The following is a 27,144-nucleotide window of genomic DNA, read 5'->3' on the forward strand; positions in this document are numbered from 1 at the left end:
GCATGGCTGCCAATGTTAAATTCCCTGAAAGAAGAATCTCCTTTAAGTTCGGGGAAAAAGATATGTATATAGATGCTAAGGAAATGGGTAACACTATACCCATGTACATACACAAGCTTTCAACAAGTCAATAAAGAGCTCTATTTCTGTGTACATGATTTTTGTTAAAGATTCTCAAAATGAACCTAATGTTTTAGCAAAAGAATATATACACAATCAAAAGAAATTAGAGTTATCCAATTTTCTCAAGGGGTTTCAAGATTTTTTTATTGACGACATCCCTTGTGAGCTACCTCCTAAATGAGGTAATGATGACCATGCAATTGAACTTCTTCCAGGAAGTTCACCGCCTAACAAACCTCCTTATACAGTTTCTCAAGCTCAACAAGAGGAGATTATGCGGCAAGTGCATGAGTTAGTTGAGAAGGGCATGGTTAGGCCTAGCTCATCTCCATTTTGTTATCCTGTGCTACTAGTGCAAAAGAAAGACGGCACATATCGTATGTGTGTCGACTATAGAGCACTAAATAGGATCACTATCAAAAACAGGTTTCACGTTCCGCGGGTAGAAGACCTATTTGATAAGCTACAAGGGTCCACCTACTTCAGTAGGATTGACCTAAAAAGTGGCTATCATCAAATAAGGATAGTTGATCAAGACATTGTAAAGACCGCATTTCGCACTACGTTTGGTCTTTACGAATACATTGTCATGCCTTTTGGCTTGACCAATGCACCAACCACATTCAACCGCTTGATGGAGAAGCTATTCAGGCCTCATCGAACCTTTAATGGAGTGTTCTTTGATGATATCATTATCTACTTTAATTCATTAGACGAACACAAGTAACACCTCCAGGTAATATTTCAAGTTCTAAGAGAGAATAAACTTTATGTTAATCGAAAGAAAAGTGAATTTTTCTTACAAGAGATTCAGTATTTAGGTCACATTATCTCTCAAGATGGCATCCAAATGGATCCATCAAAGTTAGAGGTAATAAAAGGATGGCCTAGACCAAGGAATCTTCATGAGTTAAGAAGCTTTATAGGTATGTGCGCATACTATAGACGCTTCATAGAAAAGTTCTCACTAATAGCAGGACCATTACATGACCTAACAAAGAAAAACATTAGGTGCACATGGTCTGCTAAGGAGAACAATGATTTCGAAAAGCTTATCTCTCAACCTGTGCTTACACTACCGGATCTCTCAAAGCCATTTGAGGTCCAATGTGATGCTTGTGGTGATTGTCTTGGAGCTGTTTTGCTTCAAGAAGGGCACACCATAGGCTATGAAAGTCGAAGGCTCGACCCTGTTGAGCAAGCTCTAGGCATATATGAAAAGGAACTCCTTGTAGTTCTACATGCCTTAGACTCATGGAAGCACTATTTATTGGGGACTCCTTTCATTCTGCGAACGGATCACCAAAGTCTTAAGTACTTCATGACACAGACCAAGCTCTCCGACAAACAAATGAGGTGGGAAAATTTCCTTTCGCAATTTCATTTTCATATTTCTCACATTGCTGGCAAGCATAATCAAGTAGCCGATGCACTTTCAAGATGGCCGAGAGTGAATGCGGTTTCCATAGCAACTCACAATGATCTATCTTCTATGATAGGTGAGTATGCTATTGATCCCAATTTTAGAGATGTGATTTCAGCCCTTGCACTAGGGAAGAAAGAGGAACCATTTACTTTACAAGATGGTTATCTTCTCTATGGCAATAGACTATGTGTTACTACCTCACAACGTGAGAAAGTAATGTATGAATCTCATGCTCCTCCTTATGCAGGGCATAGAGGGATTCAGTCTACCCTAAAGGGGATTGAAACATATTTCTATTGGCCTACCATGAAAGAAAACATACAAGAGTATGTTTCTAAATGTGTGGTATGCCAAAAGACGAAGTTTGATAGAGGGAAGCAACTTGGATTGCTTCAACCTTTGCCAATCCCTAATTCACCATGGGAGAGCATATCCATGGATTTTATCTTTGGATTGCCTAAGTTTATCCATGGGAATATGGACGATAATAGACAGGTTCAGTAAACAAGCTCATTTTATACCTGTCAAAAAGACTATCAAAGCCCATCAAATGACAACCCTCTTCATTTCACAAATCTTCAAGTACCATGGCTTGCCAATGTCCATAGAGTCGGATAGAGATCCTAGAATGACCAGAATTTTTGGAAGGGTCTCTTTGAGAATTTAGGAACAAGGATAAATTTTTCTTCAACCTATCACCCACAAACGGATGGCCAAAGTGAAATAGCTAACCTAACAATTCTCCGATCTAGTAAAGCCTATGTAATGGAAGTAGATCAAAGATCCCAATGGGAGAAGTGCTTACCCTTAGTGGAGTATGCCTACAATAACACTGTACATACTTCCACGGGAAAAGCACCTTTTGAGGTAATTGAGGGAAGATCAAAAAGTTCCTTGCTACTTAAGGTACATGGGAAGATCTTCGTTGCAGATGAGTATAGCCGAGACCTACAAGAATCTTTCCAAAAGATTAAGGATGCTATCTCTATGTCACAGCAAAGGCAAAAGGCTGTTGCTGACAAGCACAGAAGAGCCCAAGCCTTTAAAGAAAATGATTGGGTCTTATTAAAATTTCCCAAGGCTCGATTAAGGCACACGACACGCAATAATCCTACGGGACACCAAAAGTACTATGCTAAGTTAGCAAAAAGGTACTATGGTCCCTTCCAGATTCTTAGGCCAATCAATGAGATGGCCTATCAACTCAAGAAGCCCACCCATTGCCTCATACACAATTCTTTGCATGTGAGCCTATTAAAGCCTTACAAAGGAGAGACACCTCAAGAACCAACTATTGAAGACCCACCGGAGAGAGGGGGGGAGTATATTTCTCATGAATTTAATGCATTTCTATGGCTAGTCGTGGGATAAAACACCAATGTACAGTGCCTTATATGCCTCAACAAAATGGTGTTGCTGAGAGAAAAAACATGTCACTTAAGGAAATGGCACAATGTATGGTCAAAAGTCAAGCTTTGTTGCATTAGTTTTGGCTTGAGGCCATGTGCCTTATATGCCTCAAAAAAATGGTGTTCCTGAGAGAAAAAACAGGTCACTTAAGGAAATGGCACAATGTATGGTCAAAAGTCAAGCTTTGCTGCATTCGTTTTGGCTTGAGGCCATCATGTGTGCCACTTATATACTAAACAGGTGTCATACAAAAGTTTTGCATTCTATTACTCCATATGAAGCGTAGCATGATAGAAAGACTTTTATTGAGCACATGCGTATTTTTGGCTGTTTGGCATATGCTTTGCTGCCACAAACACAGCGCAGTATATTGAATGATAAGGTTGTCAAATGTATTTTTGTTGGTTATAGTGTTGAAAGCAAAGGTTATAGGTTGTATCATCCACAAACAAAGCATATTATGGTTTCACGGGATGTTGTGTTTATGGAAGATTTTGTTCAACCCTTGCTATAATGTACTAGAGACAGTAATATAAGCTCACAGGACATAGACAACACTTTGTTGCCCCTTTTCAGTGGTGGAAGTTTGAATATAAATTCCAATGAGGCAAATGTACAATCTATGGGGGTTTATGAAAATGTTAGAGATCAGCCTATTACTGATGCCGATGTACATGATGTACTTGATGAGGAAAGGACTGAAAATGAGCAGGCTAGAGGTATACCAAAATGGCTGGTGCATACATTGTGTGACAATAAACTGGATGCACCTTTGTCTAGTCGCACTCGTTCAGGCTCTCACCATGCATCTTATGCATCAGATTGTTATGCTTTTGTTGTGTCTAGCTTACATGATGTTGAGGAACCTCTATATCTTTTAATGAAGCACATAATTCAAAAAATTGGATGGCTGCCATGCAATAAAAAAATGATGCACTTATAGAAAATGACACAAGGAATTTATGTGATTTGCCTCTTGGCAAAAAGGCCATTGGTATGAAGTGGGTTTACAAGTTGAAATGCAAGCCGGATGGTGAGATTGATCGCTATAAGGCTCGACTTGTTGTAAAGAATTATGCACAGACAAAAGGCATAAATTATGAAGAGACTTTTGCTCCCACTTGTCGTATGACTACTGTGCATTTTCTATGTGCATTGGCAACTCATTTTGGTTAGGATGTACATCAATCAAACATTGTTATTACTGCTTTCTTGAATGGTGACATATTTGAGGAAGTTTATGTAATGCAACCTCGCGGTTTTGTCAAGAAATGACAAGAGGATAATGTGTGCAAATGTAACAAAGCTTTGTATGGGTTGAAGCAATCTCGTCGTGCTTGCTATGAGAAGGTTGACACTCATTTGGTCAAACATGGATTTTGTAATAGTCCTACAGAAAGCACATTGTATGTAAAGCGTGAGGATGATGTACTTCTCATTGTGGTTATGTACGTGGATGATTTGCTAATCACTGGACCAAATGAGAGACATATTGTTGAATTTAAGGCTGATTTGAATGCTACTTTCAAGATGAAAGATTTGGGGCTATTGCATCATTACTTGGGTATACACTTTAAGCATTGTGATGGTGGTATTGCCTTTTGTTAGAAAAGTTACATAGAGACATTGCTATGTAGGTTTGGACACTCTTTACCAAATTGTTGTTGGATGCCTCATTTATGTATGCAACATGAGGCCGGATATTCAGTTTGCAGTCTCACAGGTCAGCAGATTTATGGATAGCCCAAGGTCTAAGCATTGGCAAGTTGTCAAGATGATTTTTCGCTACTTGAGTGGAACTTTATTGGGGATCATTGCCGCCAGACTTACATGCTTTTTTGGATTTAGATTGGGCTGGTTGTTTTGACATGTGAGTGTCCACAAGTGGTTTTCGTTTCATGCTTGGCAGTTCATGTATATCATGGTTGAGCAAGAAGCAACCTACTGTGGCCACTTCTAGTTGTGAGGCTGAGTACAAGGCAGTCTTCACAGCTACGATTGAGTGTGTATGGCTCAAACGTCTTATGGCTAATTTGGGTGTTGGACAGGAAACTACCAACCCTATCTACACTGATAGTCATAGCGCATTGGTAGTTGCGAGGAACCCAATTTTTCATGCTCTCATTGAGGTACATTACCACTATGTCAGGGAGAGGCTCTCAGCAAGAAAGATCAGCTTGGCTTATGTGCTAACACAGGACAACCTTGTAGATGTTTTCACAAAGGTATTTTCTTGTGAGAAGTTTGAATATTTCCGTAAAGCTTTGGGCTTACTCCCCTTTGTGGATTGATCATGTCCTGAAGGCATGGAGCTTCCCTCTACTCATGTGCCAACTCTAATTCATCGCATCACTCCGGAGGGGGGGGGGGGGGGGGGGTTGTTACCATATACATGTGGTAGTGATGTGTGTGAACACACTTAGGACCGCTAGGGCATTTTTTCCCTCACTACGAGGTTTTTTCCCCCTATGCATTGTATATACTCCCATCATTCTAGGACTATCCATCTTTACATTGCACACTAAGTGATACACTCTCTGTTGTGCCTTGAGCTTCCTTCGTCTTTCCCAAGCTGTGTGTGTTTTCCTTCAACCCTAATTGCAACAGAATTCACCCATTTTCTCTATATCTCCCCCATAATAGTTTAGGTGTGTTTGTTGTTGCATTCAGGTTCTGCCTTCGATGTGATAATGATATTCATAAGAATGAAATCAATAGTTGTGCTCATAATGTTAGTAAAAGTAGATACCATCTTCAATTTCCCCCATCATCTGCTATATCATTGGTTGAGAATCCCAAGTCTACTCTTGCATTTGCTTGTTATTACTCAAATGTACAAGATTTTGCCTCTTTTTTTGGCAATGAGAAGGGCTCTCTTTAATAATGAATCCATGATGCACACACAAACTACACGCACTAGAAACTGCATTGAAGGGTCTAGATTCAAATGATGAAGAGCTAAGGGAGATTACAAATGATAAGATAAAACAGGCTTAATTCTTGTCTTGAGGATGGCTTCTTAATGATTCTCTCCATGATAGAAAAGGAGGTCCTTATCTACATGATTCAACATCTCTAGAAGAAACCAAGATGGAAAAAAGCATTAGGAGCATTGCATCTTGGCAATCATTATGAATAATCTTCTTATCATATGTACAATCATGTTATTTGAATAAAAGATGGAGGTTGCAAAGCTAGCAATGCAAGAACTTCTGAAATTGAAACCTGTATTTATAGATCCTTTAGGGAGATTTGATGCACACATGTCTAAAGAGCTCATTGCCAGACTTCATGCCTGTAGGTCCACTATATACAATGCATTAAATTGTAAGTTCTTTCTTGCAATTGAAGTTTTTTTCAACTATGTAGAAACTTTATAAAATATGCCCATACACCCGTGTTGCATTAATGGATGAAAATGGTGCGATTGTTGAAGCATTAGAGAAGAACCCATGGTTCATGTCTTGATTTCCAAATTGAAAAAGGAACACACTCAGGGAGAACTATTCTTCTAACGTGTGTTCAAAGGGTATTAAAAAAACCCTTTACTTACATGCTTAAGGTAATAAAATGATCCCTTTTTCTTCAAAAATTTACGAGTTTTTCTCTAAAATCAATTAAAAACCCCCTTCTGTTAATATAATCCTGTTAAGATTTTAACATTTTGGCATTAAAAAAACCCATTCATTTGAACTCACATGGTAACTTACATGTCTAAGAGGTGAGCCCCCCAAGGGAACATAGTGGTTCTCTCTTATACAAGATTTGGCGATCATGCCTAGATGTCCCCTATGTATGCATATTAGTAATGTTGATGATTGTATTACTCACTCTCATCCTTTGGGAAGCATGGATGCTGGCTATTAAAATGAGTTTGGTGAGTATTCCGAATAACCTTGAGATTTTGAGTTCACCACTAATTATTCAAAGCTCTTAGAGTTGTAGGCCTCCATGATTGAGAGGAAGATGGGAGAGGCCTTGGCCATAAATTTTTCTCTACAATTGCATCATATGCCGGATGAAAGCATTTGCCTAGATAACCCTAGGATCACATTATAAGAATGTGCAAGAATTTGAATTCGAAGGTGCTTATTTTAATGGATCAAGATGCCAAAAGAAACACAACACCTTTTTTCACCAAATTTGTGGAAACTTTGGATTATTATTTTACTATGTTTTAGTCTATTGATGCGGTGCTCCCGTAGGAGAGCAAAGATAGAGTGATTGCCAAGGAGCAAGATTGTGGTTTTTAATAAATTGCATGAAAGTAATACATATCATCTACATCTTTTCTATAACAAATAGTGTGAAATTATTTGTCTACAAACATTAAAAATGATTCATTTTTCCAAATGGAATTGAATACGTAAGACTTGGTCACGTAGTCTCTGTTGACGGTCTAAAGATTGGTCCTACTCCTCAAAATGCTCATGAGGTTTGATCTTTCTAAGGTCTTGTTGGTTTTATCATAAATTTAAACAAAACTTCTCCCTGATTTTACTCTCTCATGGTTCTTTTAGAAAGGAATAATGAAAGGATTGAAGATACTGGTAAACATATTTGATGATGAGATCTTAAGGTAAAAGAAGAAATACGCTCGCAATAGGAACCAATATGCATGAAAGAAAATGCAGAGGTTTTCTTTAAGTGTAGACTATGCTACGAAATTTGGTACTTAAAATAGCTATTAATCAAAATGATAAGCTTAAGCTAGCCAAGATGAATAAGTTGGATAGCAATTAATTTCATATAAGAATCTTACATAGTATTGTTAGTGGAGAATCAGTTGAATGTGATAAGTGACTTTGTGAAAGAGAGGGTTTTTATGGTGTATTTATTGAACCTTGTGACAAATTATCCCATGCATTAGGAAGATATACATACTTAGAATGATTAATAAACTAGGAAATATAAAGGTTTTGGAGCGGTGGGTCAATGGAAAGAGAAGATTAAGTAAGTAGGTCATATGAAAGTTTTGTGAGCTATAGGAATATTTCGGGAAAAAAAAAGTAAGCACCGTCTAATAATTCAAGTGTACGAAGAGGGAGTATTGGTATTCGATTAGTAGCAAAAGTGAGAATTAGAAAAATTTAATGAGGAACAAAATAAGTTTTTTATAAGAAAAGTTAACAAAGCCCATCCCGTGAGGCTCGTGTAGTACTTAAACTCATACATTTAGCAATGTATCTCTCATACTGCTAGAAATTTTGTTCTTGCAAACACCATTTTCTAGCATCGTTTGTTTATCAATACACACTTGAAATTAGAAGGTCGACAATATTCCAATTTATCTTCAGAAGTATTAAGAATGAATGGACAAGTGAAAGTGCTGCCTCATGAACAGATTCTGTACAGACATCATCCCTGCAACTTTCTAGGCAACTAAAGAGAGAAGTAATTTTGATGCCTTGTTAGAATTTGTAGCTCATGTGCCATGTAAGAGTTTCAAAGTTTCACACATTAAGCACACAAAATTGCAATATTGTAGTGTGAGTATTTTTTCATTAATCAAACGTACTATATACTTAATAAAAATAATTCAACATTTTAGATATTTGGCAGCAACAAATCTTTGCAAAACATTGAATACAACATTTAGATGAATATATTCCAACGACTAACAAAATTGTGACTTAAAATTCTTGATAAAATGCCATCATACGTGTGATAACTGATAGAAAGCATGACCCATCCGTGAAATTGAGGTAGGATAAGTAGATTATTAGAATTGAGATGCAATGTAGAGATTTCTAGATGTATGCACACCATAGATGGGTCCACATTAACAAGTTGTACTCACTCGGAATTGTAGAATTCTACCTAGTCTTAGCCATAGCCTGTGCTAAGACTAAGCTTAAAAAGAATATCAAAATTACAACACCAACATCACTCACTACATGTCTCGATCGAAATCAAACAATAAAAATGGTGTAGTTTTGGGCAATTTGTGCGAGGTATCTCGCTTGGTTGAAGCTTACAGGGCCTCCTCTCTTCCCCTCGAGCCCCTCTCAAACAAATTTGGCCATTTTCAGAGGCTCATTATAAGGCCATCATAGTGCCAGATGTGATTGGTAAAGACGGCCAGGATCAGCTTGTTATGAATGTGAATGTTTCAGCAATGGGTGCATACAATTGGCATCGACATGCACATTGCAGAGCTCGGATCAAGCCATGTGGTTCTATTACTTAGCAGTTTCCCAAAATTTGATATTCATGGAGGCATAAGATGGTCAGGCTAGCAGTAGTAGTAGGCTTCCATGCCATCTCCCTTGACTTTCGAGGCTCAAGGCTCTGATACCACTGCTACAAACGGAGGCGGGGAAGGCCCTGCAAAATACGAAAATAAGAAGCTACAAACCATCAAACTAAAAATTCTGCATACTTGGTGAATCCCATAGCACATAATCAAGACTGCATGCGATCATAGAGAGATAGAGAGCAAGAGACGAGAGATAGCACATGCAAATGCACCTCCTACAATAGAGTGGTACATCGGCACGGCGAGAGAGAAGAGAGGAGAGAAGAGAAGAAAGACAAAAGCACTGGGTGATGGAGGCAGCAATAGACTTCTGATGCTAGCACTCTAGGAATGGGGGGATGATTGTACCCAATGCTCTGTGTGTGTGTGTGTGTGTGTGTGTGCATGGCACCCTTGGTCTGGAGGGACGTGCACACGAGTATAAGATGTGTTTTCTCCATCCCCATTTGCAAAAGTGGCTCCGCCTTTCGTTTGTAGCAGTTATTAACGCCGCTATTCGGCAGAGAGAGAGAGAGAGAGAGAGAGAGAGAGAGAGAGAGAGAGAGAGAGAGAGAGAGAGAGAGAGGGTTGGTTGGCAGGTGGTGGGGGTAAAAACGAGGGAGCTTGCGATTCCCAAAAGGGCCATGCAAAACGCCCTTGCATACAACCCTGCATCGTTGCTAAATTCTGTAGCTGCGGTAGGCGGCATTAGGTGACTAATCGAGAGAGAGGGAGAGATGGATACTGCAAATTTGTCCCGTGTTGGCAGGTGTTTTTTTTGGGGGATTATACTCGTGGTGTTAGGTGACTCACTGGTAGCATCGAGAGTAGTTGGATGGCTTTAGACAGGGGTGTTAGTGCAATGTGTAGTTTTTGCATGCAAGCCAACAAGAGCGTTGACTGGAGATCATGCTACAGAGTGGCTCAGAAGCAACTCTATAGTGTGTCCATCGTTGAACACCAAGGGTTGCACCTGGAATCACGATGAGGGTTGTCGGTGGCATGAAAATTTGAACCCGTAGGTCAAAGTTGGTGTCCCAATCGTCACAACAAGTAGACAGGACCTCTGGTTGCCCCGCACTTCCTTGCCATATTGTACATAGCTTCTAATGTTTTGTGGCTTTTCTTTCGACGTTGTTGGGGATGTGTCCCATGACTTCCTCTTTAGCGCTCATTTCACACGAGCAATATGCCTATAGCTCAAGCCTCGGTCCATAGGTCTTTTCTATCGAGATTGATTTTGTGATTTTTAAATCTCATTCCCTATGTAGCTCTTCTTCTCCCTTTCCTCACAACTACATGGTCTCATGAGATTATTCCTTTAATGTAAATCTCCACTTCCTCTTCTTCTTCTTCTACTACCTCGAAAGAAACTAATAAAAATTTAATTTCAAATGGAAAAAATTAAGTGCAAGTAAGCATGACTTATCTTTGTTTACAATAATCTCCATAGCCATCATTGTTGTAAGCGCGAGAGAATAGCCACAACGCTGATACCACTTCTACAAACGGAAGAGTGGAGAGCCTACAAAAATACCAAAAATAATGTGCTCTAAACCATAAAACCATAGATTCACATACCTGACGTATCACATGAGCACATAATCCACACTATACGCGATAAGAGAGAGAGACACACAACAAGATGGAGAGAGAGAGAGAGAGAGAGAGAGAGAGAGAGAGAGTGTAGGTGCACCTATTAATGTGGAGTGCTACACCGGCACGACAATAGAGAAGAGGGGAGAGGAGAGAAGAAGTACACAGGCACTGGGTGCAATCTCCCTCCGTGCAAGAGTGAGCATTTCCAAGCTTGCACGTATATATTTATAGATTCTTCAATGCTAAAACAATAAACACATTGGCTGGACGTGCATAAATGGCCATAGCTCATAATGAGCACTTGAATAATAAATGTACGCACAATGTGATATCCTCACCTAGCCTTAGCGTTTGCCACCTATCAGGTGCAACAAAAAAACAATTATCAATTTTCATTACACAGATTCTTCTTGAAGAACCCTATCTTCCATGTTCTTTGTATCCATTTGCACACCTTCATGATAGGCCTCGAATTGCCGGGCATTCCATGAAAATGTGGGTGAGGTTCCCTAGCCAATATGCACCGTGAACATCTATCGGACCCGATACCACATGCCTGAATCTTGACGTCTGTCGACAAACCCCCTCACAATACCTTCCACAAAAATATCTTCATAAAATGAGACCACTGTGGATTCCAAATGTTCTTTGTGACCTCCACCCATGGAGCTTCCGACCATTGTTTCTTCCACTGCTTCTTCAAAGGGGCGAACCAATCAGGTCATGTATTAACATTAGGTAAATGTCCTTGGTATGAGGTTTAAAGAACTTGCTACTCATGGACCATTTCCAAGCTTTCCACTCAAAAGTAGATTCACATATCGACATTATAATATTTTCAAGACCTTTTATCACTCTGTTGACAAGTAGCGGTGGCAAGAACGCACCCGTTAAATGAATATATATATATATATATTGGAAAAACTCACAATTGTGCATGATTGTATTACAAAGTCACCAATAGACATACAAATCATCCTCAAGCTCAAGCCGATCATTGAGGGATAGAGGGTTACAATCTAGCTTAGTTGCAAGTACCTAGTAGCTTACTATTGCGTAGGGCATGACCAGATGGCGAGGGTTGTACTAAGCCAATCATATAAGCTATAGCATTGAAAGTCATTGGATGATTTTCAATGCTATATCTTGAGATTAAAAACGAATATTATTCTCTTTGCTTTTGAATAGAGTCTTTTTGAGAGCAACAAAACGCTAAAGGAGCGAGAGAGATACATAAGATGCATATTAAGATAGGTCTCTTTTCCCTCTTTTGTGAGTGTGTGTGTGTGTGTGTGTGTGAGAGAGAGAGAGAGAGAGAGAGAGAGAGAGAGAGAGAGAGAGAGAGAGAGAAATTTATTGGCATCTCAAGTGAACTTCCCAATGCGATCCAATTATTTATTTTGGCTTTTAGGAATTTATTTCACTTACTTGTCCAAGTCTGGGTAGGGCAATTTACTGAGGTGGCTATATCAGCACACCTCAGCCCCATTGTATTATCACTTATTCATTTGCCAAGGTTGGTTGGTTTCTCTCTCTCTCTCTCTCTCTCTCTCTCTCTCTCTCATTCATATTCTCCCCATTGCTCTACGCTTTCGCATCGTCGACTTCGACATGGTATGAGAGCCCGTGGATCTTTGATCCCACGAAAAACGCTCGCAATGAAGGGAAATTTTATGGTGAAGTGGAGCCAAGACAACCTGCGTTCACAAGGCAGCATTTTATGCCCTCGATATTTTTTTGTGGTAGTGGATTTGTTGCAACATTTTTAAACGCTACTGCAAGAGAATCCCACATGCACTACAGCGTTTTGAAATGCTAGCCAACTGCTTGTTGAGATACTGTTGTAGATGGGACGACAACAAAGGTGACTGTTTTCAATGGCGAACTCTTAGGCAGCAAATCTTGACGGCCTTGGGAAGCTGCATTTGGAAGTGCAATTGCATATGGCTGCCTTTACTTCTCGTCCAGTGCATAGTGTTTTGAGAGGCGGCCCTGTTTTGGACATGCCAACGGTCTTGGAAAGACTCTCTTGGAATGCATTTTGAAACGTTGTCTAGGAGCATGCCTACTCATTTCCCAACAAAATGGGTCAGGATTGTTAGTCCAACCTTCCACATCGGCATCATGTGAGCATCCAGTGGACTCCCACAACTACGCCAGCAATGAAGGTGAACCAACGACCTCAAATGACCAATACCAACACATGGCTATGGGGGGGGGAGGAGGAGGATGGTTTTTTTTGGGGTGGGGGGGGGGGGTGTTTAAATTTATAGCATCTCAAGTGAACTTTCCAATGTGATCCCATTATTTATTTTGGCTTTTAGGTGTTTATTTCACTTATTTGTCCAAGTATGGGTAGGGCAATTTACTGAGGTGGCTATATAAGCGCACATAGCCCCCATTGTATTATGACTTATTCATTTGCCAAGGTTGGTTGGTTTCTTAGTCTCTCTCTCTCTCTCTCTCTCTCACACACACACACACACACACACACACACACACACACACACACTCTCCCCATCGCTCTACGCTACATCGTCGACTTTGATATGATATCAGAGCCCTGTGGATCTTTGACCCGAGGAGAAGCGCTCGCAATGAAGGGAAATGGTGAAGAGGAGTTTAGTATGTCGTACCCATTTTGGAAAAAGACTTAATAACCCGAATCTTTCAAAATCCTGTTCTGGAGAGGCAAGGTAGCTGCCTAGAAATGGGCAACGAGCTCGGCGATGCGCTGGCTTAATTCTGTTCTGGAGAGGCAAGGCAACGCCACAGCTGCGCGACGCCACAAGGGGGAAAGAAAAGAAAGGGGGGGGGGGGGGGGGGGGGGCGGGGGCGTTTCATGAGTTTTTATAAAATATATTCAACGCAGTGTGTATCACACATGCCATTCGCCCGCATGGCTTAGAGCAGTAATTGTCGTTGCTGGACGCCTGCTTTTGAGCCCTGCAATCACTCCTTTACAAAGTGACTGCAGACGAGATGAAGAGGCAAATACCTTCGTGTGGAAATGGAATATTCGTGACTATTGAATAAGTTGAAGAAGCTACCAGAGAGAGAATTCTACATGCGCTACAACGTTTTGAAAGGCTAATGTAGACGGGAGCATTGCTAATTTGCTGTGTAGTTGGAGACTGCAAGGACGACAATGAAGGCGACCGTTTTCAAAGGTGAGCTCTTAGGCAGCAGATCTTGATGGCCTTGGGAAGCTGCGTTTTGAAGCGCTATTGCATATGGCTGCCTTTACCTGCCGTCCAGTGCATAGCGTTTTGAGAGGCAGCCCTGTTTTGGACATGCCAACGGCCTTGGAAGGACTCCCTTGGACCGTGTTTTGAATTGCGGTCTGGGAGCAAGTCTACTCATTTCCGAACAAAAGGGGACGGGATTGTTAGTCCAACCTTCCGCATTGGCATCATGTGGGCATCCAATGGCCTCCCACAACTACGACAGCAATGAAGGTGAACCAACAACCTCAAATGACCAATACCAAGACTTGGCTATGGGAAGTGTATTGACCACCATCCAGTTAGCGGCCTATGCACGTATAAAGCTCTCAAGGAAGCCGTTGCTTTGTTTGGCTCGAGAATGTGAAGCCAAAAGCAAATCCACGAGTTCGCTAGAGGACAAATCAAAATGCAAGCTTGACAAGGACAACCAAACTAGTAATGAATTAGCTGCCTCGATACCCACGAGGTCCGAGAACCATTGTTTTAAATGTGACACAACGCTTTGTTTATCTCAAGAGTTTGAAGCCAAAGACAAAAGCAAGATCTCATAGGAAGATGAAGGCAAAGTCGAGTTGGATAGAGATAACAATTATATAGAATTGACAGAGGAGATTGGCATGGCACACGTGGTGACGACCACAATGGCCACAATTCCAGATTTCTAGTCATGAGGCACTTGTCGGCCACTAGCTCCAGTGAGAGCGAGGCTTGTGAGTGGTAGATAGAGAGGGGAATGCTCCCTATAAATAATTTGGACCCTGGTGTAAGTTACCAGTGTTTGAACCTGTGGGTCAAAGTTCAAGGCACATGCATCTGGCAGGCAACCAATCACATGTATCTAAAACACTATGGATGAGTGCACCAATCCATTGTTGTTGGCCGGATCATGGACATGATGTGAATTTCAAAGTTCATTACCTTGGGAGTATTTTTAACCTAATGTGTTTAGAGTCCATGAATGGGGATTCTTGGGCGTAGTGTGACCTATGGTTCACTTTTTACAAGGCAACCGATGCTCAAGATGGCATTCTTCCAATGTAAAAAGCGAGGGTAGCAAATCCGAGGTATTCGATAGTAAACATACTACTGAGGTGCCCATGGTAGCTTCTTCATTGACTTGGTCTCACTATTTATGTCCACTAGGAGCTACATAAAGAGGGTTAGCACCTCAAGTGAACTCCAATGTGATCCCATTATTTTTTGACTTTCACGTATTTATTTCACTTATTTATCAAAGTTTGGGTAGGACAATTTATTGAGGTGGCTATATAAGCTGACCTAGCCCCCATTGTATTATCATTAACTCATTGCCAAGGTTGGTTGGTTCAACACACACTCTCTTCTCTCTCTCTCTCTCTCTCTCTCTCTCTCTCTCTCTCTCATTCTCCCCACTTCTCTACGCTTCTGCATCATCGACTTCAACAAAGGGGGGAGAGGGGGTTATAACTCAAGGAGTCAAAGTAGAAAAGAAAGTCTTATATGAGTGATGGACCTTGTGTAGACATACAAGATTCCTGCCATGGAGGGCATCGATGATGGTATTAAAATGACATTTGCATAGAGTCGTTGTCAACCGTAAAACATGGACAATTCAAATGTCCCACAACTCCGTACTAGACAAAAAATACTCTGCACGATTGAAGTCATTTTATGGAGATGAATCTGAAATCTAGTGATTATGGGTGATTAGTATTCTCCAAATTCACTTTTTTGGGTGTTGGGCAAGGCAAAGGTGAAAAACATACCACAGGTAATCGGTGATACCCATGTCAATAAACCTACTAAAGAAAAGTCAGTACGCCTAATAAGAAAAGAGGCGGAATGATCATGTAAAAAGTATGTTTGGTTAAGGTGAGGGTTGAACCCAGCATCTTCGACGTTAAACTTGCATACCTAATCTCCTATTGTGTATCTAAAGAAACATTAACTTTGTATTTTAATTCTGAGCTTCTCAAACATAACCTGAGCAATCATGGAAAGAAACATTGGTGCAAAATTGATTGAATTTCCATGCTGCAATCATAACCATGATAGACCTAAATTGGAAAGTGTATGCCTTTATGTGCCTCAAGAGTGTGTGCACACCGACACGCACGAAAATGAGAAGTTGCAAACGATGTACCTTTGTGACCTTTGGCTCTAGCAGAAACATGTTGCAAAGTGAAACCACAAGAGAAAGTAAGAAATTCCAACTCTGCAAGTGTTCCCACCACTTAGCCGACAGCCACGGGTGAAGCGCTGTATGGCAAACGGCACAAACTAGCAAACAGCCTGTGAGCACACGTAGATACACAGGGAAAAGCTTGCTCTGCACAAGAGCTAACTGTTGGCGTGGGAGAGCACGCGAGAGGAGGTAACCCGCCCCAAATGTAGTCCAAAGACTGACACCAAATGCGACAGAAAATGACGCAAGGTAGAAGGTGCGCACAAGTGAGGACATTGTCATGGATAGGCGCTGTTTTGTATGAGCCGCCACTGCTTTAAGTCGAGACGTCTTCTTGGTCAGCACCTCTCTTAGGCTGGTTTTTGCATGATCATGAGCTTCCTTTTGCCTCTGCATCATATCATCCTCCATGGTTGTCACCACCCTTTGGAACACATCCTTTGCACCCTCAAGAGCACCTTTGGCTGACTCTGCTAAATACATGTATTTCTCCTTCCATTCTGAGCCCTTTCCTGCAATTGCTTTCTCAAAAATTTCCTTAGCACCATCTACAGCCCTAATTGCACTTTCCATGAGATAGCCATAGCTTTCACGGACAGCATTCGTGTCTACGAGTTGTCTGCATCCTTCCTGCTTTCCTCGATCAACTCCATACATGCTGCAAATCTCGTGGACTTTCATTTCTAAACCATCACCGTCTTCCTTTGGGTGTGCATGCAATGTGAATTTCTCTTTTACCTCACCTATCAAATTGCCAGCTTTATCTCGAGCACAATGAGCCATGCCAGATGCACAATCAAGCAAGTGAGACGCCTTATCCTGCACTCCTCTTATTGTCCCCTTCACACCCTTGATGCCGTCTTCAACGTGCCTGCCACTCGGTACGTAACCAGAAACCTGGTCTGCTTTTCTCTTCAAAGCATCCATGGCAGATGAGTCCTTGATGAGTGTGAAAATCTCATGTCTCCCTTCCTCAAATGTCTGCTTCAATGCCTCCATTGTTTTTTCCACGCCAGGCATAATGTATGATTCAGGGTCAGGCTCTTTCTCTCTATCTTTCCCATTTATGAGAGACGCAGCCTTGTCTGCTGTAGCATGCACACCGTGCTTAGCTGTCTCAACCGCATCATACATGCCCAACTTTGCTTTCTCAATAGCCTCATGCATTCCATGCTTAGCTCTCTCAGCGGAGTCATGCACTCTAACCTTGGCATGGTCGTAAGCATCTTCGGCGGACTCTTTGGCAGCTTCAATGGGGTCACTCACGAAGTCCTTCGCGCCCTCCAAGGATTCTGCTGAGAGGAGGGGGGCGGTCACCATAAGAACTTCATACAGAGTGCTAGCAAGGAGCAAAAGGCAAAAGAGAAGGCAAGAAGAGGAGCTGAGAAAATGTACCTGTCTTTTGGTAGCCATGGTGGACGCTATCCTTGAGGATGTCGAGGGTGGTGGGCGGGCATGGCGGCTGGTCGCATAAAACATGTTGGGCAGCGTGTTTGGCTGCCTCTTTTGCAGAGTGAAGAAGGTGGCCGCCGGGGCCTTCATAGCTGTGCGCAGGATGCTGGTGATGGGCATCATTAAGGGAGTCCGGGGGAACCACTATCACCAGGCCTGCGAGGCAAGAGGCTAGATATGCTAGTGCTACCATGTTCATCATGTACCCTACCATCTATTCTCTCTCTCTCTCTCCCCACCCCCGGAGGCTGTAGATCAATGGGCCCTTCGAGAAACTGCGCCCCCCTTCTTAGCAGACTGCCAAGTGGAACCCTTGTTACTTGGTGAGCCAAAGGTCCTTTTCCGGATCTTTGACCCACAAGTGGCCACTTGGCATGATCGAAGCCGTTGCTCACAACTTTAATCGCATGGCCAGGCGCCTAACAAGAGAGAACTGTTTTTGGCCTGCCCAAAGGGCTAAGGCCATAGTGGTGGCTTGCATTTTTTCTTAGGGAAAAATATGAGATGGGTTTTATAAATAAGTGTGGAAAATAAAAATTAAAGTATGTTGTTTTGAGTGGTTCTTGAGAAGATGGGTGCATTGGATTCCGAATGGTGGACGTTGGGTGCAAGTTGGAACTGCCAGTCTTAAAGTGGGGTTGGTGGGAGGGCCTTATAATGAGTGGCTTGGTTATCATTTCTCCCTCTTTTGGAGTGGAGCCTCGTGGAGGTCTCCTTAGGGTTAGGGCTCATGAGCCCCTTAGTAGGGTAGGCATGGCTCAAGGTGGGTCAATGACGGTTCTTGGTCGTAGGTTTGCGTTGCGCATGGGGTGTCTCTGCTTGTTGTCTTGGTGCTCTCTATTGTCCTGTTCGTCGGCCTATGGCGTTTCTGGGTCGTGCTCCTGCTCTGTTGTCTTGCTCCGCTCCCGTGGTGCTGTCGTTCGTGCATGACAGCATGGGGGCATGTCGCCCTGCTCGCCGGCCTGTGGCGATTCTGGGCCGCGCTCCTGCTCTGCTGTCCTGCTCTGTTCCTGTAGTGCTGCCCTGCTTGCATGGGGTTGTTGAGAACATGCTGGCTTGTGTGGCGTGGCTCTTTTCGCTGGTCTATGGCGTTGTTGGGCGTGTTTCAGTGCCTTGCCTCTCCGCAGTCATGCGTTGCTGTGGTTTGTCGTCCTGCTCGCCGATCTATGGTGGATTTTGGCCGCGCTTGTGCTCTGTTGTGCTTCTCTGTGGGTGCCTCGTGTTCTTGGTTCGCTGGTTTATGGTGGATTGGGGTCGTGCCTTGGTGTTGTGTTGCTCTGTGTCTCGGGATTGTGCTGCTCTTTTTTCTTGTCTCCTTCGTCGATCTGAAGTGGCACTTGAACATGTGGTGTCGTGCTGCTCTGTGGATTCGGGTCGTGCTGCTCTGTTTGGACGTCGCCTTCGCCGATCTATGGCGGATCTTGGATGCCGATCTGTGGTGCTTCTGCTGTTTCCGGTTATGTCGTGCTGCATTGCCGTCCTCTTCGTCGGTCTGTGGTGGATTGGGTCATTCTGTACTGTGCCGTGCTGCTCTATGCATCGAGGTTTTGCTGCTCTGTTAGGACGTCTCCTCCGTCGGCCTGTGGTGGATCGGGGCATTCTGTTGTGTTAATTTTGGGTATGTTTTAAATAGATTTTTTGGGTTAATTTTGGGTATGTTATAAAGAGATTTTTTTGTTTGATCTTGCTCTATACCAGTTGATTGGTTGTTTGACATTGCTGTTTTTTGCAGGGGCGTGCGGAATCGTTGACGGGATTGGATAGATTGGGTGGCTTAATGTATGTCGAGGTCAAGTACACTATGTTATGGGCTAAATAACTTGAATACTATATTAGTAGCCAACTTTTCGGTGTCAATTAAGTTTGATGTTGTGTAATGTTTTGAAGTTAATTGTATCCCGAACTTTGTTCGATTGTTGTTGATGGACTCCATGTTTTTTTTTGCTATAATTTTTTTTTGGGTGTGATGAGATGCTTTTAATTAAATACGATTGGCTCCACATTCTATGATGCAATTTTGGTCCATGATTTAATCCTATTGATGGATTATTTGGACTAGCTGAGTATGTGGTTAGGGTTTTGGGATTTGGCGTTGAAAATTTATGGTTGTGAGGTTATTATTTCAATGTAAAAAAATGATTTAACTCTCATTATTAAATATGATTGTCTCAAGGTTCATTGTTAATATTGTAAAGTGAGAAAATAAATCCGTTTTGATGTGATGATTTAGGATCATATTTGTTTTTATTTTTTAGATTTTTTAATCTAATTAGTTGTAGTTCTCATCTCATTTGCAGCCTTGCACTTTTCTTCTCTCCTCTCTCTAATATTTAGGATGCACCTATCTTTCCTTCTCTCTTCTCTCTAGTAATAGTTGAGTTATTTGTAGCTTTTAATGTTGTTGCGAAAATCGAAGTAGAGTTAATTAAAAGAGCCCACTCTTCTCTCTCTCTCTCTCTCTCTCTCTCTCTCTCTCTCTCTCTCTCTCTCTCTCTCTCGCTCTCGATGGAGTGTCTAGGTCGTGACCCACTATAATATAATGATAGATGGAACAATTGTAAAAATCTGCATTTATTGCCAACCTTTGAGTGGAACTTTTAAGCTATCTTTCTTGAAGTACTCAAGATTATCCATCACGTTTCACTCTTTGAGTTGTTAGTATATAAAAGCCAAAGGTATTTTGAAGAACTGTCACGTTTTACAAGTCTCCTATTGTGAGATTGCTCTTGTTGAGGGTTTAACCTCCTCTATAGTACAGTCTTTTAATCCATATAGCCACATCTATTATTAAAGCATAGCATCACTCTCTATACCAAGGCTCCATGGATTCGAATATGGATGGTAATACATCTATGCATTTTGTTTCCTCTTTTGGTGCTTAAGAGTCTTGTTGTCTTGCTTATCTTGAAAACTGTCTTGAATTTGCTCTTGATTATAGATGCTTTCACTACAAACTCAAGCAATGATTACTTTGAGACTTTGAGCACATCTCCTAGAATTGAAAACTTGCATGAAGTTGTGTCTAAAAGTGGGGGCCTTGGATCGTAAAGTAGCTTAATAGGTTCTCCAAACTCAGCATTTAAAAAGCTTAGTCCCAAGGCGAAGTTAAAGAAATCTCCAAAATCTGTTCAAAAAGCCCTTAGTATTGCAAGGGGAATGGCCACTGTGAGAGGTTAGCTTTGTTTAAATTTCTATGGCTTACCAATGTGTAATCGATAATAATAGTATTGTGTGTCATGTGATGTAGGGCGAACATCGCTTAACATTTCTGGGATTGCCACTCCCTCTGTTGGTGTGAGTCGTTCGTTGGGCTTAGCATCTATTAAAGAAGAGCCAAAGCCTATTGTTGACTCTTTTGAATCTCAATTGGCATTGAGCCAATTTATGCCCGAGCTTCTTATTTCTGAGCTTGCTGATGCTATTAACTTCCGTTTTGTCTTCATTGGCAAGGTGCTTGCAAAATATGGCACATATAAAATCCAAAAAGCAAACTACAACAGATTTTTGAAGGCATCTTGTGGCCAAGGTTGCACATCATACTATCACTTTTGTTGTGGCAGAAAATTATATTGAACAGTTTGTCAACTCATTTGTGGTGGGTGATTTTATACGTATTGAGGGTCCTGTTGTGAGGAAAAAGAATCCTAGTGATGGAGGCACTTGCCAACTTGCTCTCTATGCTGATGCAACTACATCTATTGTGAAGGCTCCTTCATTCGACTTTGTGCTAACTCCCTTTCCTGAGCACAAGATTAAAGATCTTGTCTCATCATGGACTTCCTCAATTGAAGATGGTGTGCCTACTGTAGCATTTACTGTTATCAAGGTGGAGAACATGGCGAAAAGTGTTGGGAGTAGTGGCACTAGGCTTATTGTTGCTGATGGCCTTGCTGATGTTGATAGAGCAACGATAAGCTTCTATACACAGCTCTAAGTGTTCTTGATCGTGTTTTGATTGTTTGTTATTACTGCAGCTTTTGTTTGTACCTTCTCAAAAGGCTGATTTTTATAACATATCCAATGAAGTCAAAGAGAATGGCTTTTATGATTGTGTGGCCCACAACATAAATGTCTTCAAACAATTCTCTAACACATTGTCTGTCGTGGACTACACTATCTTGCTGCCATTGCCCTCTCAATTGAGGTTGGTTTTCAAAGATATCCGTGATAAGCAGATTGCAAGTATGGGATTCGGAAAACGGTGAGTTCCGCTTGGTAGGTTCATTGTATTCATTGTGCATTGTGTGATCCCTTTATGTTAATTTTAGGTGTTCTGTTCCCTTGAGGTTGTTTATGTCAACAACGTTGGATTGGAGTATTTATGTGGAGTTTGCAAATCTGCCCAGGTCAACCGCCAAAGCTCTAATCCTCATTGTTTTGCTTGCAACAAAGTTGTTGAAATATGGAAAGTTCCTGCTCTTCAAGCAAAGCTGGTTCCTCGTGACGACAAAGGCATTTCTGTCACCTTGCACGGAAAGATCGTTGACCAAGTCCTTCGCTTACCCTCTTCTTTTTTGCATTTGTATGAAACTGATCTAGTGAGTTTGAAAGCTTCCTTGGTGGGAATGAAAAGAGCTGGGCATTTCTCAATTGATGCACATGGGTATGTAACAAGCTTTAAGTCTGAATAGGGAGATGCTGTCTATCTAATGTGCCTTGCACTCGTGTAGTAAGCCTATATTCTGCTGAATATCCTTTTGTATCTAGGCATTATGGCGGGATTATCTTTTCACGATAAAACTGTTTTTTGTATAGATGGTTTCCAATGTTCAATCGACTCAACATTTTGGACATCGTCTCCTTGTAATCAAGATGTTTTGAGGGCATTATTGTTTATATGTGGGGTAGATATCTCTGTCAATTCATTAGAGGATATTTTGTCCAAGCATATTGTTGCAAGATTTCGTTCTCACGACTTGGAGATCACAAGTGTGTGGCTGAAACTGTGGAATGATGAGCGTGTTGCTTGTAATGTCGATGACAAAACTCTTGAATCTCTAGTTTGCCAATGTATGGGCACAAGAGAAAATTCTCCTTTGCTTTCAATCAATTTGATCAATCTAGCTTGCCATGTGTTGGAGTTTCAATGTGTTGTTCATGTCTTTCAAAAACAAATTCATCAGCATTCTTTTAACGCTAATCCTTGTGTTGCATCTTCTTCCTCTTCTCATGGCTTGTTTGTCTTTATTTGTCAAGATGGATTGTTTGTTTTTCCACAATCATCTTCCACCAAGAAACGTAAGCGTTGCTCCTGGCCTAAAGATCTTGCCGCTAGATTGGTGGATGTTGTGAAGAGTTTTCCAAATGAGACATCACTGCAGATAGCTTCTCGATTTGGAACACAAGTTTGTTCTTCTTACACTTTGAAACAAATTCAAAAGAAAGTTGACTCAATATCGAAAATGTTGCATAAAGACAATGTTGTGCCTCAGTCTAATAAAAGATCTAGGAAACAAAAATATCTAGTGGAAATTGAAGACACTCCTGCATATGGATGTTTAAGTTGTGGTAGTCTTTTGTTCAAAAAGAGTTTGCATTGTTTGAGTGTGCTTGAAGCATCTTTTCTCCAGACCTTGATGGGATTGCAAATATTTAACTCTACTCTAGACAAAAGAGTTTGTTTCTCTTGTAAGCAAAGCTTGAAATCTCAAAGGAAGCCACTCTTTTGCATACATCCACATTCTCTCCTCAATGAAAGTATTGGAAGCATTGCATTGTTAAATGCAATCGAGAAGCGCCTTGTATCACTTCCCATTCCTTTCACCCAAATACGAGAGCTCAATTATGAGGGTCAGTTCAGGCTGCGAGGTAGTGTTGTTAATGTCATGGCAGACTTGACAAGAATTCAAGCAATCTTGCCGCGTTTTAGTGATGAGCACGCTACAATCCTTGTGGAGATTAAGCGTAAACTTGAGTATGCCCATGCATACCTTAGTGGTGGTGTACGTCCCTTTTATGTGCTCCAAGCACTGAAAGATTTGATTAGCACCCCTTTATACATAGATCATAAAGCCTCTATTAATGAAGCTTGGGTTTCTACTTTTCACATGAGTCCAGATGTAGTGTTGTATGAAGAAGATGAGGTTGATGAGCTAGTGAATGAACATTCCGACACCCTTGTCCATGGTATCTATTCTTCACAACAAGTCATCGATCATAGTGCACATGTCCATAGCGTCGCTCCGTGTGAAGGATTTTCCCCACTGAGCCTATTTGATGATGCCGATTGTGAGGAATTGTCATTTCCAGCTTTGTTCTTTGGAAAAAGAAGAACCTATACAAACCTTGCGAAAAAAAATTACTTAAAGATCGCACAATGGGAGCTCAAAAACAAGGATAGACGCTTTGCATTAGACATTGAAAATTTGTTCTTCAAAGTGATGAAGATTATCATTGGCAAGGTGCTTGGTTCTATATGGGTACGTCTGCGTAAGGGAAAATTGCAAGGCATGCAACTATGTGCAAAAGATGTTCAGAACAACACTAACATTGATCGAATACTATCATCCCAACTGGGATATCATGACTTTGAATCTCTGCGAACATCATCAGATTACAAGGCCAAACTCAAGCGCAATGTCTTCGCCATGATTCGACAAATAGGACAACTTACCTTTTTTGTCACTCTATCATGTGCGGAGCAGAGATGGAAGCCATTGCACGAATGTCTTGCTGCGCTTAATCCACAAATCAATCAATCTAATTTCCAATCCAATGCACATTATATCCGTGCGTTGGTTCGTGCAGATCCTATCACCACATCTCGGTACTATGTCCATAGATTCAACGCACTTAAGAAAGAGTTGAAACGAAATTCAAAAATACTTGGCCAAATCATGGATTTTTTCTTTGTCACAGAATTTTAGCATAGGGGAAGCCAACATGATCATGGATTAATTTGGATTGACAATTCTCCAAAGCTTGGGATTTCTGATGACAAAGAAGTGATTGCTTTTGTTGATAAATACATCTCAAGTGACAAAGATGAATTACCTGTTGACTTACAAAAAGTACAAATCCATTCCCATTGTAGAACTTGCAAAAAAAGAAAGAAGCATTGCCATTTTGGATTTCCAAGACCGCCTGCACGGCAAACAACTATCTTGCGTCCAATACGACCAAGTGAAAAACGGGAATCCATTCTTCTTGCGAATAAGACACAACTCGAAAGTCAACTTGCAGCTTTGCCACATTTCCCTGAAATGAGTTTTGATGATTGGTTATCCTCTTTAAGCATGGATGAAGACATGTACCTTGAGACACTCTCAATTTCGCTCTCAGAACCAACACTTTTGCTCAAAAGACAACCAAAAGATATATACACAAACAATTTCAACAAAACAATGTGCACATTGTGGGATGGCAATCTTGATATTCAGTTTATTTTCAATCCTCATGGAGCTGCTGCATACTGCACATCATATATGACAAAAACAGAATCGACCACAAGCAAAGCAATCAACAAAATCCTTGAGAAATGCAAGAAGGAGAGTCTTCTCACATTGGAGCGTCTTAAGAAAATTGGAGGTGCCTTGATCAATGCTCAAGAAATCACAGCTCAACAAGCAACATACATTTCACTATCTCTTCCATTGCACAGCACAACCAGGCAATTTATCTTCATCAATGCAGACTACCAAACCCAAAGAACACTATTGTTAAAGAGGAAGACTTCCTTGCAAGCACTTCATCCTGATGATACAGACATATTCTTTGATGATCTCGTAACAAAGTATACAAAAAGACCAACTAGGATACAAAATCTTTGTTTGGCAGAGTATGCAAGCAAATACACTATCTCACAAGGGGCACACCACAAGTGCAAAAAGCCTCGGATCATCAGATATACAAGCTTCAACAAGGAGATCGACAGCGAGAGACATTACCACCAACTATGTTTGTTGTTTCTACCGTTCACAAGCAATGAATCCACGTTCGATGCTTTGACATCAACTTGGAGAGAGAGATATGAGTCTAATATTGCTATAATTGCACAAAACATGGAGCCTTTCACAAAATTAGAAATCAACAATCAAGAATCATCAACATCTTGCTCAATCTCCTCACAAGAAACTCAACAAGAACAATTCACTTATGAGCTTGATCTCGACCTACCAACCACAAGGCATCATACCACTCAACTACCGACATCATCCAGATTCCTTGGAATGCCAAATGAAGAATATCACTCAATTGTCATGAGTTTGAATATAGAGCAAAGACATCTTTACGATGATATTATGACACGAAAGAGAGTATGCCCAAATGACAAAATCCACCTTTTTCTAACAGGAGGCGCCGGCACAGGAAAAACGTTTACTTTGCGTGCAATCATCCAAGGCTTGGTTCGACACTATGCACCTTCGATAGAAGGAAATATTGAGCTTCCAACAACATTGTTGATGGCATATACAGGCAAAGCAGCATTCAACCTTGGTGGCACAACAATACACTCTACGTTGCGCCTTCCATTGATTCTAACTGAGATGGTCCCTCTTTCCAACGACACCCTCAATGACCTATCCCAGGCAAACGCAAACCTCAAACTAGTTGTTTTTGACGAGGCTTCCTTGATAGGCAACAGGCTGCTGCGTATTATTGACACAAGACTCCGATCTATAAAGCACAAACACAATGAACCCTTCGGTGGCCTAGACGTTATCTTTTGTGGCGATCTTTGCCAAGCAAGCCCTGTCCGTGATCGCTGGATATTCAGTGACACAAGCAATACACTTGACATCCTCACACCATCGAGCTGGAACACACATATCACATGCGCTGAGCTAACAACACCAATGCGTCAATCAAATGAATTGTTTATAGAGGTCTTAAATAGGATACGTGTTGCGGAGCAAACACAAAGAGACTTGGCATTTATCAATGACACATTTGCAAACAACAAATTCGACATTTTTACAACACCTCATCTTTTCTTCACAAATAAACTAAAGTCCAAGCACAACCAAACGGTCTTTGAGAACTTGCAAGAGACACCATACATCATCAAGGCTCATGACAAATTCCACAAAACATGCTCAAAGAACCTAGTCATTCCAAAGAACCCTCAAGTAACTGCTGGATTATCCTCCGTCCTTGAGCTAAAGCTAGGAATGATAGTCGAACTTTGTGCTAGCAATATCAATGTGCTTGATGGTTTGGTCAATGGTGCAGATAGAATCTTCCAAACAATAAACAACAGAGCACAATCATTAATAGCTTGGGTGGAGTTCTTCGATACCTCAATTGGGAGAAGACATCGATACCAAAATGCACATCTCTACCATGCAAACATAAACAAACAATGGACACCAATACTTCAAGTCACAAAAGACTTTCAGGTAGGAAAGAACCCACTCAACCTAGTCTCAAGAACACAAGCAGCGAATGCACGCACAATCCATAGATCCCAAGGCTTGACAATGACAACAGTCGCATTCGACCCTATTCCCATGGCTTGGTCTACACAACTCTATCACGTATCAAAGACCCTGCAAATCTACATATT

The 27,144-nt window shown here is 41.3% G+C and overlaps 2 protein-coding genes and 1 pseudogene across 3 annotated transcripts in view; 2 read left to right on the top strand and 1 right to left on the bottom strand.

The window, feature by feature from the left end:
• Positions 1-17,913, bottom strand: part of LOC147433078 (uncharacterized) — a 34,449-nt gene extending 16,536 nt beyond the window's left edge. The window contains exons 1-2 of one of the 2 annotated variants that reach the window (XM_086492795.1): positions 17,583-17,913; positions 16,146-17,479 (exon numbers count right to left, since the gene is read on the bottom strand). In XM_086492795.1, coding sequence (XP_086348921.1) covers positions 16,146-17,479; positions 17,583-17,853 — 1,605 coding nt within the window. In that variant the 5' untranslated portion in view covers positions 17,854-17,913. Of the gene's footprint in view, positions 1-15,830; positions 17,480-17,582 lie in introns of those variants that run through there. The other variant, XM_086492794.1, reaches the window with a different exon arrangement.
• Positions 17,914-18,498: 585 nt separating this feature from the next.
• On the top strand, positions 18,499-19,403 carry LOC147433079 (uncharacterized). Its single transcript, XM_086491702.1, has 3 exons — positions 18,499-19,103; positions 19,202-19,257; positions 19,372-19,403. The coding sequence occupies exons 1-3, from the start codon at positions 18,499-18,501 to the stop codon at positions 19,401-19,403; spliced, it is 693 nt and encodes a 230-aa protein (XP_086347828.1).
• A 1,074-nt stretch (positions 19,404-20,477) lies between these two features.
• Positions 20,478-22,270, top strand: LOC147433080 (uncharacterized; annotated as a pseudogene).
• The last annotated feature ends 4,874 nt before the right edge of the window (positions 22,271-27,144 follow it).

Source organism: Adiantum capillus-veneris, chromosome 20, assembly GCF_014529385.1.
Source record: "Adiantum capillus-veneris isolate H3 chromosome 20, ASM1452938v2, whole genome shotgun sequence".
Lineage (NCBI taxonomy): Eukaryota > Viridiplantae > Streptophyta > Polypodiopsida > Polypodiales > Pteridaceae > Adiantum > Adiantum capillus-veneris.